The following is an 18,922-nucleotide window of genomic DNA, read 5'->3' as shown; positions in this document are numbered from 1 at the left end:
GGGTGACAGCGGCTCAGTGTGTAAGTGATGTACTGCTAAGTTTGACTCCTTGGGCTGGCCTACTTGTCCCTACCTTACTTGCCCTATCAAGGAGTTAATTTCTGGCATGCCAGGATTGGTATTACCAATGGTTTTTGACTATTTCCCCATTGAAGAATGTTACAGTTCTGTTTCTTAAAGAGTTGGCAAAATTTTTGCTGTGTTTAGACTTCCCTAGCATTTGCTGCTGCAATTATGTGTTTAGTCCATATTCTCGGGTAAATTTTACTCTGTGGAGTACCCCACTAACCCAGTGCCTGGTACCCATGGTGTAAAAAAAAATGCTTATTGAATGAATTAAAGAATAAAAGGATTGTATCTTGTGAATGGTTAGACATTCAAGTTGGATGGTACATTTTTAGTCGTGGAATATTATAACTTGTAGAGATCAATTTCTTTAGGAAACCTAACAAAGAAATGCCTATTTATTCAGTTATTTATTTTTTTTTACAAATATTATCCTCATCTATCACTGTGTGAAAACTTTTAGGGTCTGGACCTATTCTGGACTGTTCTCTGTTTGCCACCAGAAATATTTGAATATTTTTAGAAGCAGGGAAATTTTTTCATTTGAAAAACTTACAATCAGTGGGAGTGGGGAGCCCTACTGCACTGGCAAAATGTTTGCATTAGTAAAAATTTATTAGGCTTTGAGTACACGGTGACTTTAAACTTAAAACTGGGTTTCAAAAAACCTGTGGCTTAGAATTATAATTTACCCATTACTAGGATTAGGATTAGGTGTGTTTTCAGTGTTTACTTAAAATACTTTAATATTACTATCCTCCTTTTTAGCTAATTTGCTCAGCAAATATTACCATGTCTATGTATAAAGCATCTATGGACCTAATTTCTATTATCATTATTGGCTTAAAGTTTTCTCCGACACCCTTTTCCGTTTCTAGAATTTTGGTAGGACCAACACCAGCAGTATTTTCAGGGGTAAAATGAGAAGTGTTTAAACTACTTGGGTTCACTCAATTTCTTATATCCCAAATCAGAATTTGAGTACTTTCCCCTTTAAGGAAACTGAAGTCAGGTGGGTCTCTTCCTTCCAGGAGAACGCAGTGAATGGAGAGCACCTGTGGCTGGAAACCAACGTGTCGGGAGACCTGTGCTACCTGGGCGAGGAAAACTGCCAAGTCAGATTTGCAGTGAGTGTGCCCCTCTGACGTCTGGGCTCCAACCTCACGGGGGGCGGGGGAGCCCTCCAAGTGCAGTCTGAAGCCAGTGGGGGTCACTGTGCCTGAATTTCCAAGGAGAGATTTGGGAGAGTTTGTCCCTTGTGAGACAGTTGACAGAGAGAGTGTATCAATTAACATGACCTCCAAGGGGTCAAGGTGAATGGTGTTCAGGCTTGGCTCTGCCTGCCAGACCTTGTTATTCATGTGCTGCCTTATGATAACACCCAGGGTTGGTTTGGGTTTGTGTGTTGGGCGGGAGAAAGGGAGACTATGGATGAGGGAATGTCTCCGTATGTAGGGGTGGGTCTATTTGTAGAGGAAGGTTCTCTGTGGAAGGGGCGACTTCTTTGCAGGGGAGTGTGGTGGGCATGACTATTGGCTAGCAAATAATTCACACTGAGTTCTTCAGGGTAAAATTCTGAGAACCATATAAATAGTCAACAGTCAACTGCATCGGACTATCCTTTGCTTTTTAAAACTGACTTTGAGTTCCTATTTAGAACAATCTGTTTAAATGTTAAATTCTCTTTACACTCTGTGAAGGGAACATGGTTGCCAGGCAGTAAGTTGTAAGGAGCTAAAATTTTAGTGTTAAGAAAGTGAACTTAAATTTTTATGTGGCTTCAGATGAGGGGTTCAAAAACAGAGTAATCAGAAATTGGAATAGTAAAGAAGAAAAAAATGTTCCTTCTTGGAAGATGGGCATCCTAATGGATGTAATAGTTTTTTTGTCTTATGCTTGTTTATTATGTGAAAAAAAGATTTGGGGCAAGATGGACCTTAGAATCACAAGTGAATATGTTTATTAATAACTAATAAGGAAGAAATGGAGTTTCCATCAAGGCTTATAGAAAAATATAGCCCCTGAGAACTTTTTTCAGGCTGCCTGGAATCACAAAACTGGAAACTAAGACCTTTAAAATTACATTAACTCTTTTGATGCCTAGTTAATAGGTTTTGTTTGGAAAACTTCATGAAAATTTTGGAAGACCAGGGTTTGTTTTATTGAAGTTGGGAATCACTAAATGTCACTGAAAGGCCCAGATTTGTAGACTCTTAATTTAAAGTCAAGGAACTTGGGTTTGCATCTCAACGTTACCACTCATGTGTGACCTTGAGAACTCTTGACCTTTGGGTGTTCTCGACCATCTCGGTGGAAACATGGAGTACAATGAAATTATTTTTAATTTTGCTTCCATCTCAGATCAGTATTTAATTGTCTACATTTCTTTTAATCTGGTTTACATTCAGTTGATTTAAATATCATTTCCACTTTGTGCGTATCTGTTTTTAATGAAAGTGTAATTGCTTGCAGTTTGGTTAAATTAACCAAAACCAAGAGAAGCTCAACTATTTGGACTAAAACCTTATAAATAATGAATTAACATTATCTTAGTTAATGACATCAACACTGGCCTTGATTACAAAAAGTGGAAAAAGTGAAAGCCAATCTTACTTGCGTATATACTTCTGAAATATTATTGACTGATATTGCTGCCAACGGATAGACAGTAATTTGTTAGGGAGTTCTGTCTTATTTTCAAACTACTGCCTGTGACTTCTTGTGCTCTTTTAAGGTGAGCCACATATCACTTCTTTTGGCAAATATCTGAACGTATACATACATCTTCTTAAATCTTATATTAATAATTAGCATTGCTACCCAGTGATTATAACTTGATCACTGTTTTCTATAGGCCAGGAAAACCAGCAAGGAGAATAAAGGAAATTTTAGATAGATGTAAGGAGGTGATAGAGTTGTGGAAATTCCCAGTGTTCTGTTGAACCTTTCTCCAAATTTTCTCCCGAAAACGCTTGGCTCTATTAAACTGACTTCCCAAAGTGTCTTGATGATGAAGAGGTTGCCTCTGAAAAATATTGATTAAATGAAGGGATAAATCAGTGAGGGACCTGAAGACCTAACTGTGTTTCCTCGTTAGAAGTTCTTGAAGGTTCAGTTTCTTCACCTATAAATTGAGGGTAATGTTGTTTGGAGGATTAATTGATATAATGCATTAAGAGGACTTATTTGCCATAGTAGTTGACATAATGAATTAAAAGGAAAAAATAAAAAGAACAGGAGCAATTTAATATATATATGTATATATATATGAAAATATAAACAAAGGCACCCAAATTAAAACAACTGTGGAGAATCAATATCGTGCCTATTCAGTTAAGCAGGGATTTGGAAAATAGTAATACCTACTGCTGGTTAGTTTAAGCCAAAATAGATACTCTCATTGTTTGGTGGCATGGGCCTAAATTGATACACTCCACGAAATGGGCAGTATATAGTAAAGCATCAAAAATCTGGCACTCTCTATCTGATTGGAGCATCACATTTTGAGAGGGACATTGGCAAGCAGGAGAAGATGCAGAGGAATGTGGTTTAAGTGGGTTTGGGGTAGGGGGTTTTGTAGAAGGATGAGTTAGATAACCTGGGTTGCAAAAGAGTACTGAAGAGGGAAAGGAGAGTGTGGACCTCCTCTCGTGTTTGAAGAGCTGCCTGGAGAGAGGGGAAGTCAGTGTTTTGCTGTCTGTTGTTAGGAAGGCAGAACTAAGTTCTCAACACTAGAATTCGCTTAATGGCAGGCAGATCTCACACTCCAGTAGAATAAACGTCATCTGGTAAACCTCTTAACACTGCGTTACTGTTCTTCTCCTTTCTGCAAATGCTGATGCACTGTGCCTGGAATTGGACTTGAAAAATCTGTGATTTGAACAAACACCTCAAATAGTTATGGTGCAGATGGTTCACAGACATAACTTTGAGAAATAGTGTATTATAAGAAAGAACTGGAACAATCAGAGCTGCCCAGGAAGGGAACAAGGTGCCTGGAGAGATGGCCTCAGAGGGCGTGTCTACAAATAAGTTGGATGGGCATTTTGATTCTGTGGGTGGTGATGGTTGCACATCTGCTTTGGGTAAGAGGTTGGGCAGGTAGGGCTCTAAGAGAGCCTCTGGTTTGAGTGTTTTATTTGCAGCTTTCTTAGAATTGAACATTTTTATAAGAAAAAAATGCACTTATTATTTTTTAATTTTTATTTTATTTTTCTTTAATTATTCATTTTGGGGGGGGAGAGAGAGAGAAAGAGAGAGAGAGAGAGAGAGAGAGAGAGAAGGGGGAGGAGCAGGAAGCATCAACTCCCATATGTGCCTTGACCAGGCAAGCCAGGGTTTTGAACCGGCAACCTCAGTGTTTCCAGGTTGACGCTTTATCCACTGTGCCACCACAGGTCAGGCGCACTTATAAATAATTGTATTTTCATTTCTTTTTTAATTTTTCCATTGATTTGAGAGAGAGAGAGAGAGAGAGAGAGAGAGAGGCATCAACTCGTTCCACTGAGTTGTGCACTCATTGTTTGCTTCTCGTATGTGCCCTGAACAGGGATCAGACCCATGACCTCAGTGCACCAGGACAAAGCCCTATTCACTGAGCCACCAGGCCAAGGCCTGTTCTCATTTCTTTCAATGAGCCACCTTTGAAGAATGCTGACTTGCTGAGCTAGGGACCAAATTACCATACCTAGGTGCTACCTGTAGTCTTCTAAATGCAGTGCAGGCAGAACACTGCGCGGAGGAGCGAACCCACACTGAGAGTGCCTTTGACTCCTTCCCCTGTTTTAGCAAAGCAAATGTCATGGGCAGACAAGTGAAGAGAAGGGACAATTCAGTGTGGGTTGAGTAGACAGAGGCGGCTTCGTGGAAACGGGGTTGGAGCACAGTTCTGAAAGATGGGTAACGTTTATGTAAGTGGAGTTGAAGAAGGGCAACATTTCGGGCAGGGAGAGGAATATGAGCAAGCTCAGAGGCAGGAATCAAGCTTCGTAAGGAGGAGGCCATCGTGAGGCATACATGAGCACCCCAAAGGGATGTGTAGGTAGGAAGGGGAATGAGGATGGATGTGTGTGTGTGTGTCCATGTTTTCTGAACCAAAACTCAGAGTGTGTGTTATAAATGTCTGTGCTTATGAAGCATGCCCATGTAATGTATTATCTAAACTAAGATAATTTGCAGGTAAAATAGCTGCTGCTTTAACATTCAGGGTCAGAGACGCACCTGTCGATGCCCTAACCTGTGGGGACATCACCGTAGTCTATTTAAAACCAGAGCTGTCCTGCAAATCCACAACGTCCTTCTGCCATGTGATTGATATTTGGGGGCTGATATTGGAGGGCATTGAAGGGAAGACAACAACATCACAGGACATGAAGACTGTCATAGGAGAGTGTACTCCAAAACCTCAGTGCTGAACCCAGTGACCTTTACAATCCTTCCTCTTCTAGTGACAACATTTCATACGGTGGAATGTCTGTGAGCTGTTATTTAATGGGATTAAAGTTATTTTCAAATCAGTGACAGTACCGAAATTAGTAACTGTTTCTTTTTCTGTTCTATAAAAGAGGAAGGGATTCAAAAACAGGGAAATTGGAACAGAAGGATGGCTGTTTCCCAGCAGGACTATGGGGGCAGGGGATTAAATAAAATTCCAACAAGGGCCACTCTTGCTTGGTGAGATTTATTTGGATGGACATTTGTTCATTCATTTATTGTGTTAAGTGTTATGGGCTGAGGACCCAGTATCAGAAACTTCAGACAGCATTGAAGGTGACAGTGAACTGTAACTGACAGCCTCACAGTGTAGTGGGTAGAAATTGTTCTCATGCTTTGTTGATAGAATATACAAAGATGTTCATCCAGTATTTGTTCCCGAAGAGGCTCACCCCTCCAGTAATAACCCACAGAGCACATTCCAGTGCACACCTATTTTTTACACTTAAGACACTTACTTGCCTACATCACATGTGGCTATACACAAGCATAGTCACATCAGTCTAGATGCGCCTAGACACAGATAGGCAACCTGGGCAGGAGTAAGGAGGTGGTCTTTGCGTGAGATGGACCTGGGTTCGAATCCTGCTGTTCTAGCTATGTACTCAGTAACCTTTGGACATATGGTTTCACCTTTTTTTTTTTTTTTTTTTTTGCTTCCATTTCTAATGTATTGTTAAGCTTGACCTCAGTGAATCTTATTTCTGACAAGTGAGAGTGCATAGGATGGGTAAGAGAAAAAATGAACTGTCAGACTCCAGGATGCTCTTACCAGATACTTCCTCTCTATTTTTAAAATGTTTTTTTATTTATTCATTTTAGAGAAGAGAAATAGTGAGAGTGAGTGAGAGGGAGAGAAAGGAGGGAGGAGCAGGAAGCATCAACTCCTATATGTGCCTTGACCAGACAAGTGCAGGGTTTTGAACTGGCAACCTCAGCGTTCCAGGTCAATGCTTTATCCACTGCACCACCACAGGTCAGGCCTCCTCTCTATTTTTAAAGGTGCATACATCACCTTCTTTTGGGTGGGTAGGCCAATGGACACTGTTTTTGCTTTTCTTAGTGTTATGTTCCTGTGTTTTGCTTTCATCTTTTCCTGGTGAATAATGTTTAGCAAAAATGACCAACCCCACCTGTAACACCTGACCTTAATTCTAAGGTGTTTTCCAACATTGCTTGCCACGTGCCTGAATGGATTGCACCAGGGAGGCCGTGTCATGTGGGAGTGAGAGGGAGTGGACAGAGAGGAACCAGCAGACCTGGGGACAGAGAGATTGGGTACGATCCTAGCTCTGTCCTGCTTCCCTGAGTTGCAGGTTTGTCTAAGAGATGATGAAGGTTATATCTGCTTCTCAGAATGGGCACAGGGATTAATTTAGTTCACAAGCGTTAATGTCCTCTCCCTCCTTCTCTCCTTTTCCTGCTTTCAATGGCATTACAGTAAATGAGCTACTTAGTGGTTTGGTCGGACTTTGGTTTCAGCGAGCCCTTTTGTTTGGGATTGCTCTGTCTAACCCAGACACCAAGACTCTCGGAGAATCACCTGTGCTTTCACTGCTGTCTGTGACAGCTGCGGTTTCCCTAGGTCATGGGTGGGACCAACTGGGTGTGACAAATCAAAGTGACCCATTCTAGAAAATAGCTCATAGGCCCTGTCTTTTTACTGGTGGGTCAGAAGGCTCATCCTTGTAATCGGGCACCACAGGATCAGCTCACAAGGATGCTGGCTGCGCCCCTGGGTCCCTGGAAGAAACTTGTAAGAAGGGTACAAGGGCACGAACTCCCTGCCCTAACTGAAGGGAACTTTCAGCTTTTTGCTATTTAAAAAAATTGCCCTGACCACGTAGCTCAGATGGTGAGAACATTGTCCCAATATGCCAAGGTTGTGGGTTTAATCCCCGGTCAGTACACATACAAGAATCAACCAATGAGCCTGACCAGGCAGTGGTGCAGTGGATAGAGTGTTGGATTGGGACATGGAAGACCCAGGTTCGAGACCCTGAGGTCGCCAGCTTGAGTGCGGGCTCATCTGATTTGAGCAATGCTCACCAGCTTGAGCCCAAGGTCACTGGCTCGAGCAAGGGGTCACTCAGTCTGCTGTGCCCCACCCCGTCAAGGCACATATGAGAAAGCAATCAATGAACAACCAAGGAGCCGCAACAAAGAATTGATGTTTCTCATCTCTCTCCCTTTCTGTCTGTCTGTCCTTATCTGTCTCTCTCTCTGACTCTCTCTGTCTCTGTCACCACACACACACAAAAAATCAACCAATGAATGCATAAATAAGCAGAATGACAAATTGAGGTTTCTTTCTCTCTCTTTCTCTTTCTCTGTCCCTCCCTCTCTTCCTCTCTCTGCTGCCCTCACTCCCCCCCTCTCTAAAATCAATTTTAGAGAGTCCTGTGCGGGTGCTGGCTGGCGTGTCTCTGTGTGCTGTGGGCATGCAGGTGAGAGGGTCAGTGCCCAGCACTCACTGCGGGGGCCTCGTGCCCATGCACGCACTGGGGGCTGCAGGTGCGCACTGCAGGGCACTGGCCTTGAGCCTCAGAAGGCCCGGGACCACGTACTTGCTGCCCCTCACATGCTGGTCGTCCAGCGTGGCAGATTGACGACCTGCACCCCCAGATGGCAGCTTGGCCGAGCAGGGTGCGGGCTGTCAGAGGGACCCGCGAGCGTGGCAGTAAAGCCCGAGCAGCTCAGCCAGCTCTCTGAGTTGTTTGGGTGCCAGCCTTGAAGATGCCATCTCTGCTTGCTGCCAAGGCCGTTCTCTGCCAGGGGCCTCTCCCACCATTAGGACACGGAGGAGCTAATGAGCTGAGATGACTCAGGGAGAGCGAAGCCATCCACAGAAATCATTTTGCAAAAGCATTTGCACAGACAGACCCTCTGCTCCTGACTCCTAGACTCTGGACAGGAGTGTAAGGAGTTGCATATTCCATGGGCGCAAGTGATGCTGCCGTACGTGTCTGGCCAGGTGGCCAGCATTTTCATGCAGTCGTTCAAGTGCATGCTTAGAACTGTGTCTGGCATGCAGCAGGCCCTCAGTAAATGCTAGCCATTGCTACTATTACACCTATCCTTGTTACAGCTGTAACTACTGGACAGAGTGCTGACCGCCGACCTGAGGAGGATATGATACTGATTCCGTCTGCTTTATGCAGTAGAGGTGGTGACAGGACACGGAGCCCAGGGAGCTTTAGGGTCTGTCACTCCTTCCTGGGTGGCTCCGGATCAGTGGCACCATTGTCTCTTTGCACAGTCTACTTTCTTTTTTTTTTTTTTAAACCAAATCATGTTATGGGGAACGTTAAGCTCATATCAAAACAATATAGTGTAGTGTTCATTAAAAGAGACTCGTGATCAAATAGATTTAGAAAACACTGAACACCTTTAATAGACAAATATGCATCACAAAGCTCTGGGAAGGGCGTGTGTGCAGGATTGCCTGCCTTTGTTCTGGGAGGAGATGAGGGTCATCGAATCTTATTATTTTTTCCCACAGAGCATCTTTCAGTATCTGTGGGATCTCAGTGTTCAGTGAAAAACTGAGAAATGTTCATGCAGTGCATTTTTTCCCTAGGGCTTTCCAGTGTTGATCAATAACAACTGTAAAGCCAGTAGCCAGGGCCACCATCACAGCAGCCTGGCCCATGCAGGTTCACACTGGATTCAGACAGACGGTAAAGAAACAACGGAGCCAAAACTGGTGGGCCATCATCTTTAATCCTAGCTTGCACCCAGCGGGCAAGTAAAAACACACACAGGGCTCCAAAACCCACTCACATTCAGTGCTCACAAAGCTACTGACTTATCCGAGTTTCCTAGAATCAAAGGTTTCTAGCTCACCAGAGTTATTTACCTCTGTTCCCCATCTCCTTCCTTCTCCCTGCACAAACTCTGTACAAACTGGCTTCTCACTCAACACCACCATCTTGGCTGCTTCTTCTGGCCTCCTCCACGTGGCTTCTCTCTGCTCTCCTTTCTGCTCTCTCCTCTAATATTAATCTCAGGAACCAAGAGAGTAAGCTCCCGTTCTGCCCCCCATTTTATAGTGTAGAAATCCAAACCTTTAATCCAATATACAAAACAGGGAAGTGTCTAATATCATACTAAGTTACTTATCTGGGGCATGATGGGATTGTACCACCCCACATCAAAAAGGGTGGGAAAGGCTTAGTCCTAAAACCAAGCCCCAGGCTACAAGGATCCTGCCTGCCCACAGCCCACCCCCAACACACATTAATATATCCTGGGCGACGGCTTCCACATGGGCAGCGCCATCTTTAACAAAGTGAGCATAATATATATATTTTATCTGCCCAACAACAATCCTTTGGGTGGTCATTGTTTACTTGTGCTTCAAGGTGAAGAAAAGTCAGAGATGCTTAATTACCATCCAGCTTCATAACTTTTCTGTATCTTTGCACAGTTCTTTTGCCTTTATTCTAAACTTTCATTAAGGTGTGTGTGTGTGTGTGTGTGTGTGTGTGTGTGATTTTATTCCTAGAGGAGAATTTTAGATTGAGGCTGTGTTTGTACATGGGCATATGTTTGTGTGGAGCAGTCCTGTTATTTGGTAAAAGTCATTTGCATCTGAATCAGGTTTGCATATCGCCTAGGCAATGCCCAGGTGTATGGAAATGTCCCTTCTTCTAATGTTTCTTAGTGCTGGGGATTCAGAATAACAGAATTGATGCAGTATTCTTTTTGCTTAGAGTCCCCAGCATTATTTGCATTAGCAGTTACCCAGAACCACTCCTGGCCCCCAGGTTGACACGTGTTGCCTGCTTCGTAGACCAAGCGACACAAGGAAACGGCGAAGGCTGCCCTGATGTCTTCAGTCCAGCAGGTACCGGGTGGGCTTTGGAATAGGATGCCCCAACTCTGGATCCAGGCTCTGAGACTTTTCTTGTTGTATGGCCACTGTTTTAAAATCATCCAGCCTGAGTTTTGCACCTATACAAATTGGGGAAATACCTGCTTCTTATGGTCCTTGTGAAACTTAAGTGCAATGGTGCCTATGTAGCAATTAACAGTGTGGCGAGTTACAAACACTCAATAAAATTTTGTCACTATGGTGCAGTGGATTGTCAGAGACTGAGACCTGAAAGGCAGTGCCAGAGTATTAAATGTGGGGGTCCATTGTCATCACCTCTTTCACTGAATAGGAGAAAGGGTGGATCTTATGAGGGGGTACAGCTGTCCTTGACCCTGTGCCCCTTCTCCATTCTCTTGATCCTTTTATAGCATGTATTCTTTTCTATTATTTAAAAACAATATCACTTACTCACTTGTCTTCACCCCTAGAGCATGAGCTCTATTTAGTTCATGGACTCTGCCTATCATGTACTCACCTGGATCCTCAGCCCTGAGAACAGTGACTGTCATTTTTCATGGAATGAATGAATGAATTTACTGATGCAATTGTTGAAGGAGACACACAGACACACACAGACACCTGTTACCAGATCATTCCTGCCATTTAAGTACCATTTATACTTAGTCTCCAGGATGTTTTGATTTCCTGCCTAATTATTTTTTTTTATTATATTTTTTGTATTTTTCTGAAGCTGGAAACGGGGAGAGACAGTCAGACAGACTCCCGCATGCGCCTGACCGGGATCCACCCGGCACGCCCACCAGGGGCGACGCTCTGCCCACCAGGGGGCGATGCTCTGCCCCTCCGGGGCGTCACTCTGCCGTGACCAGAGCCACTCTAGTGCCTGGGAAGAGGCCAAGGAGCCATCCCCAGCGCCCGGGCCATCTCTGCTCCAATGGAGCCTTGGCTGCGGGAAGGGAAGAGAGAGACAGAGAGGAAGGGGGGGGTGGAGAAGCAAATGGGCGCTTCTCCTATGTGCCCTGGCTGGGAATCGAACCCGGGTCCCCCGCACGCCAGGCCAACGCTCTACCGCTGAGCCAACCGGCCAGAGCCTCCTGCCTTATTTTTAAGGCTCTTCACAGGGAGATTCAACACTTTCAAGAGGCAGGCTACTGTGGAGTCTAAAGCCCTGTGCATCCAGTGTTGTGCCCACTGACAGCCATTTATTGGATTGTTTTTGAGGTAGATAGCTGTTTACCACTCTTGGCACAGGCAGTCATGGTGTGATTGCCGTTAGTTCATCCCCATGGGGCTCTAATGAAAATTGATTTTTCTAAAGCAATCATGTCAAATATGTTTACCTGTCATCATCAGTCTTGTTTCCCTAATCTATCACTAATAAAGGAAATGGGAGAGAAGTAGTCAGATAGTAAGAGATGGCTTTGCGTCAGAAAGACCTAGGTTCCACTCCTGTCTGGGGCAAGTTGCTTTATCTGATAGGGTCTCAGCTCCTTAGCTGTGAAGTGGGTGTCTGGTGCTCCCCTTGCGTGGTTGACATGAGCTGTATTTATAGTGCACATAATGTATATATCATACTGCTAGCCTCCTGGACTCTGGTCATCATGTCCTTGGGGTAAATGGTACGGCTAGGTGTGTATATATGAGTGAAAACCACATTGCCAGTTGGAGATAACATTGTAAGAGACTTGGGTGAACCATGTCTGAAATACTGGTCTTCCTGGGCTGGATTGATTAGAAGGCTTTATCTTAATCATGTCACCAATAGCCTGGGATATAGGAAATGGCAATGAAAAAGTAGCTAATTTACCACGGCTTGATGTGGCTTCTTATAGATACAGTCTTCCAGATTAAAACAAATGCCTGTAATTATTATTTAGAGATCTTAAACTGTGACCTTTAAAAACCAATTCCATCTATTTCCACAAAGTACACTGATAATGAGAACATTTTAGGATTCATATGACAAGTAAGATGGTGTCTATGGTCTATTACACCAGCAAGGATTAAAAGGCAAACTCTGGCGTTTCTAGTTCGCATTAAGCTTCAGATCTCTGTGATGTCCTTGTATACTACTTAGAACTAGAGAGTATCCTTCAGACAACATTGAGACATCATTTCCTGTCATCTTCATTATGACTTATGTAATATGTCCCGCCCATCTTCATTCGTCACTATCTGCTTCAAATTTGTGAGTACACTCATGTTTGTGTGGGTAGGGCTCTACTTGTGTGAATTTCTACTTACAAGTGTCTGTCTACTTGTGATCATATTTATACAAATTGTTTGTACATGTTGTAACACTTCAACTTTGATGTGAGATTACTTTGAAGAGAGTATAAATTGAGCGAGGAGCAGCCACAAAAGGGGCTGGACAGAGCCAAAGACAGGAGGGCACCACATCATCAGGTTAAAGCTATTGACCGGCCATAGTCATAGGAGTTGGCGCCAAAGCTGGGAAGCTTAGGGGAAACTAATGAGAATTCAAAAAAAGAAAGAGGGAGAAAAGACAAGGGTCAGAAGAAATACAAAGCAGAAACAAGAGATAGGAGTGACAAAGTACGGGGACAAGGATAATAATTATAGAATGATGAGATGTCCTTGGGTAAAATGAGAGCCGGGAGTGAGAAATAGAATTGTGGCTTTTTGAGTATTTCTCTGAGTTCATTAGACTGAAATCCTTTTTTAATGCATAATAGCTAGGAAGGAGGAGGTAGAAGGAAGTCCCAAGCAGTGTAGCAATCTCAGGCCAGTCGATGCAATAGAAAGTCTTAGCATTGTACAGCCCAACTCTGAGAGCGGCAGTGTGTTGGGAATTTTTCATTAAACTTGTTCCAGTCATCAGATTGGTTGGGCTATCCCCATACTTTTCATAAGCAACAGCTGCAATACGTATTTGTTTTTTATATCGACAACTGTACCTGAATTTTGTGTAGATTTACAAACGATCGTAGCGGTATGCACTAGTTACCCAATTGAGTTCCATGTAGACGTCTGTCGTTCGCATGTAGATTTCTATGGAAGTCCATTAGAGAATCCTTGTACCTTCTCATTAAAAAAAATATTCACCAACATAAGCCACTCTTATGAAATCACTCTTACAGAGAACGATTTGTTCAAGTTTTAATATAAAAGTAAATGATTGAGAAACATGTACTTTTCCCTCCCCTTCAAATGAACCCTGTGCCATTCAGACCACAGCTTTCTCCCATCCTAACTTAATGGACAAACACAACCAGGTGTCATTCTTTACCAGCCATGAACTTCAGCTTTGAATTTAACACTGGTTCCAGCTATTTGGGTCTTGCCAAACTGGTTCTCCTGCGAGTGCTGATTGGCTGATTTTCAGGGAGAGGTGTTCCTGTGTGTTCGGTGTTCTCATAGTCAGCTCGCAGAGTCTGTCCCCTTCCCTGAGTTGCCTACAGTAAGATTTTGGTTTTCTTGCTCTTCAAATGAAAGATAGAAGCTGTCAGGGAACTAGAAAGCTTTTATTTGTATCCAAATGATGACAAGATCACACTTTTCTTCTTCTCTCTCTGTCTCTCGGGAAGCAGTGGCCCCGACCCTCTGAGCCTTGGCTCAGGTGGGTCCTACTTCCCTTCTAGATCTACAGGAGTGTCCGAGATGACTTGGGAGGTGACTCTAGAAACACAAACCCTTCTCTATACATATTGCTTCAGGAAGTGTATTCCTTAGCACAGAACAAACTATGCTGTTTGAAGAGCACATTGAGTTTTATTGCAGTACTTAGAGGCAGTCCCAATCATAACCCAGCATGAGATGGGCAGTCAGCCGGTGCCAGTAAGCAGCAAGCTGACCAAGGTGTATAAGGTCCCAGTGTGTGACATCTGTGTTCCCCTTAGGGGAGGCCTGCAGGTGATTGGAAAGAAGTGATCTGCCCTATCAGTTAATCAACTCTTATACAACTGCCTTGTTTTTCTGTTCCATTCTTGTCACTCCAGTTCAGGCTATAATTTCTTGATACGTGAGTTATTACTGTGGACTCTCCTTACCTATTCTCTTTCAGAGGACAAGCCAATGTCTTAACCACAGCCTGCAAGCCCCTGTGTGATCTGGCCTGCCATTATTGTCTGGTCTCATCTCCATTGAGTCTACTCCGCTCCAGCAATGCTGACCTCTTCCTCACTCCTCAAACCTCCTAAGATCCTCAAGTCTCTGGGCTTTGTACTTGGTATTCTGTTTGCCAGGAACGCTGTTCTCCCAGATATCTACATGGCAGACTTCCTCACTTCCTTTGGTGTTTCCCAAAATGTATCTTCTCAGTGAGACCTTTCTTGGCCAACCTACCTACAACTTTAACTTTCCCCTACTTCTGATTCAACTCCCTATCCCCCCTGCTCTCTTTAATTTTTCTCTTTTAACACTTATTTCTGTTAGCATGTAGATTTCCCCTTTATTTGTTTTTTTATCTGTCTCTCCCAACAGAAGGTAAGCTTCATGAGATTAAAAAGAAATTAAGAATGTTTTGTCCATTGTGTATCCCCAATGCATGGAACAGTACCTGGTACTTAATAGGTAGTCAGTATTTTTTTTGATTGACTGAATTAATAAATTACTTATCTCATTTTCTCTTATCTTTGCCTTCTGTTTTCAGGCAGGCTAGTGGTACAGACCGCCACTGGATTAAATTACTATTTTTGGCCACAAAGTCTAAAAAACTCTATTAGTGCCCCATTGCTTAGGTTAAAATTTCTCTCTCTCAGCCTAGATTTAAGGATTTAATGTTTCCCCTGTTCATCTTTCTAACCTAATCTGCATCACCCAACAAGGACTTCTGTTTGGCAAGGCTGGCCTACTTGCTGGCCCTAGTTCTGTCCAGCATGTTTCTTCACCCCCGCAACTGGTACCCAAATAAATATTCCAGATCTAATTAGCTTGTAGACACAGGTGGAATCACATCAGCAGCAACAGCAGACCTCCGTTCTTAGTTCTGCCAAGTTATGAACACAGCCTGCTGCAAAATAACCTTCCCATTAGATATTTCTGGGGTTCCCCCTCAAAATACCTAAAATCAGTTGTTCAGCTCTAAGCGTTGTTGAAGCTGCTACCTAATTTTCCTCTGTTGTTTAGAGTGACTTTCTATCCTTCAAACACTCTTAGGGTGCCTCCTCACCTCTTTTGGGATTGCCTATATGGGAAAGCCTGTGTTCTGCTGGGGGTTTGGATTCCAATCCCAAAGCCACGAGTGCTTCAGGCTGGAGCTGTGTTGGGGTCTGACATGGGGAGAGTCTCTGCGAGTCTCTTTTCCTTTCCTCCCTCCCTTTCTCCCTTCCTTCCAGAACATCTGTTGAGCTCCTGTCATGGTCAAGCATGTTGGTGTTGGATTAGAGCCACATGGAAACACTCAGAGGAATCTCCATCTTCTTGGAACTCCACTGTGGGCCATTTCTCTTGCAGTCCCTAATGACATAGCTCCTCTGGCTCTTAACAGCCAGTGTCCCCACTCTTCATGACTCCGGACACCCTACTCTACCCAATCCCCCAACCAGATGCACACATGGAAGCTTCCACACCCATCAAACCTGGTGCCCAACAATGCATACAAGTGGACACCTGTGAGTCCAGGGACTGTGCCCCTTTAGACACACCAGACCATGTCTGGGTGCCTTTTAGAGCACATTAATAAGCATTAATTTTAAGAAGCATCAATACCTACTGTGTAATGAGACTAGATCTCCCTGTTTGAGTGTCCTTAATTTCTCAAATGTAAACATCTTTTAAGGTCCAGTTTGAGAATTTGCTTTCTCTGTTAGGTCATTTTTACTGACTCAGCCTCTGCGGTTTTACCCTCCTGTAAATTATACCACTTATTGTCTGAACTGTTCATTTAGCATTTAGCCATGTGAGACCCTCTTTCGTTAATGACTGTTTATTTCAAGTTCCTCTTGTCTCTTCTCCTTGTGTGGCTCACCAGCTTCTCCCAGGAAGGACAGATGCTCCTTCCTTGAGACTTCCTGTGCAGCACTAGGCATTACTTTAGACACATGGCGATGCTTCAACATTATTTATTGAGTAAATGTCCGAAATATGCTTTGGAAAAGTCAGTGTTTAACAGGCCATTGCAGCATCATGGAAAATTCACTTACATAGGATGTAAGGTTTCCATCATGTTTCCAGATGTGATATATGTGGACTGAAGCATATTGGAACACAACTGAGCGCTCTTGTATGCTGGCTTACGTGAGTCCCCCTCTGAACCTCTTCTTGTTCCTCCTGCTCCTTGTTGTTTCAGATATTCTAAGGGACTTGAGGAATGATTTAGTATGTAGTGTGAGGGGCCATGTCAGAGGGATGCAGCCCTCAGCAAGCTCTTGTCTGTCCAGAGGTCACATGGCATGAACACATGGTGTCTTGACAAAGGAAGACCTACTCTCCATCATGGACCAGCAGGAGTCGGGCTGTGGGTTGGGGCCGTGGAACACAGAGAGGTCTCCATGTGGTAGAGACCTTCTGTGAAGATCCCCAAGGGTCCCCTGGGCCCACACACTTCCTGGACGTCGGGCCCCTGTGCTCCTTGGACTGGGATCAGGAAATCCTGTTGTTACAGAGATACTGATGCAATGAGGAGCCATACTAGGGGTGTGGTGGAGCCTCAGGTGGCCACCCTCCTGGTTTGTCCATAATGTCCTGTGTTCTGCCTGAGGAACAGAAAAGGCACCGTGAGTGACAATGGAGGCTGTTCCTCAGCCCTGAAATTGCATTAATGGAACATCCTGATAATGTCACTCTTCATTTTTCCTAATATCAATTTACAGATTGCATCCCAGGCTCCCCAGAGAAGCAGAACTGGCCAGGGATGCTTGTCATTTCTTCTAATTGGATGTTGAAATAAATCAAAGAACTCTTGTTTTCATTTACCTTGAATTATAGAGCAACAGTATTCTAGGTCATGTTGCCCATAGAGCCAATCCCATTGTAAGGGCACCGAGTTCCTGCCTCTCTGAAGGCTTAGGAAGCTTCCTCTCCTCCACTTCCATGAGCACCCTATTCCCCCAGCCCCTTGGAAAGAAAAAGGGCATCCTTGTCTGTGTCCATCATGTCCACTCCTCCCACCAGAGTGCTCCTGTAGACTGAGCTTTGTGTCCATAAGAGAGCAAGAAGAGAGGATAGAATTTTGGGATTTCAGGCCACATGTATTGGTTATATTTTTTTGTGCTAGCTTCTATAACAACTAAGCCCCAATGTGAAGAATAACAACCAACCTGCTGAATTCATTTTCATGACTTTTCTTGATTGATCACTTTCTCTAGTATAGGGATGGCTGGCTTCATTGAGAGTTTTCTAAGAAAAATGAGTTTTTGCAGTACTTAGAGTATCTTGATTCTGGCATTTTTATCTTTGTATTTAGTTTTAATCTTGCAAATAAAAATAGGAACATAGCCAAGCACAAAAGTTCTGTATGTTTTGAGCAGTTTTCACCTGGTAGCTTATTAGATAGCGACTTCAAATAACTTTTATTTTATTTATTTATTTATTTTTTACAGAGAGAGAAGGACAGATAGGGACAGACAGACAGGGAGGGAGAGAGATGAGAAGCATTAATTCTTTGTTGCAGCACCTTAGTTGTTCATTGATTGCTTTCTCGTATGTGCCTTGATGGAGAGGGGTACATAAGAGCAAATGACCCCTTGCTCAAGCCAGCGACCTTGGGCTCAAGCTGGTGAGCTGTGCTCAAACCAGATGAGCCCACACTCAAGCTGGCAACTTCGGGGTTTTGAACCTGGGTCCTCTGAATCCCAGTACGACACTCTATCCATTGTGCCACCGCCTGGTCAGGCATGACTTCAAATAACTTTAACCAGTTTAAAGACATTCATAAGCCAGGAAGTCTGCAGTTAAGATATCTGAATCATTGGAACAGTTTCCATCAGTTGAGGAACTAAAATTCATGTATTTTACTACTGTGGGGACAAACCCCCCCCCCCCCAAAACTCCTAAGGCCTTCACTTAGTTAATGTAGTCACTTAATTTTACATATGGTTATAAACCTTAATTATCTATTTCTCCGATTACAGACTGTTTAGAAGGTGCCATTAGGAATTTGAGGGTGACAAAAGACAGGAACAGTGATGTTGAAAGAACATCTAGTCTGATAGAAGGGCAGGAACTAGAAAATGACTGTGTTCTTGGTAGTAAAATGCATCATGTTTCAGTGTTTATGAAGAAAAATTCAGATTATGTATTATTTATTCTGCCTTGAAAGGCACAGAACTACATAACATAGGGTCTTTTAAAATTCAATATTGTTGAAATAAAATTAGTTTTTCAACTTCATGTATATTATCTGTAAAACATTACCCTTGAATTACTCCCTATGAATGATATTAACGTGTATTACTAATCCACTAATAAGTAGAGAGATCACATATCTGAACCTGCTGGTTCTCAAACTGTTCTGGCCCAGATCCCTTATTCAAAATTTCTGACTTGGTTGGCCCTGGCCGGTTGGCTCAGCGGTAGAGCGTTGGCCTGGCGTGCAGAAGTCCCGGGTTCGATTCCCGGCCA

General features: G+C 43.4%; 1 protein-coding gene across 1 annotated transcript in view; it reads left to right on the top strand.

Annotated features, from left to right (window-relative positions):
• DGKI (diacylglycerol kinase iota) overlaps nucleotides 1-18,922 on the top strand; it is a 387,457-nt gene that overhangs the window by 130,109 nt on the left and 238,426 nt on the right. Inside the window, 1 exon segment of the mRNA XM_066262376.1 lies at nucleotides 1,098-1,193. Within this exon segment, the coding sequence (XP_066118473.1) occupies nucleotides 1,098-1,193 (96 nt within the window).

This window comes from Saccopteryx bilineata, chromosome 2 (genome assembly GCF_036850765.1).
Source record: "Saccopteryx bilineata isolate mSacBil1 chromosome 2, mSacBil1_pri_phased_curated, whole genome shotgun sequence".
Lineage (NCBI taxonomy): Eukaryota > Metazoa > Chordata > Mammalia > Chiroptera > Emballonuridae > Saccopteryx > Saccopteryx bilineata.
The sequence above is the reverse complement of the archived record's forward strand: the minus strand, read 5'-3'. Positions and strand labels throughout refer to the sequence as shown.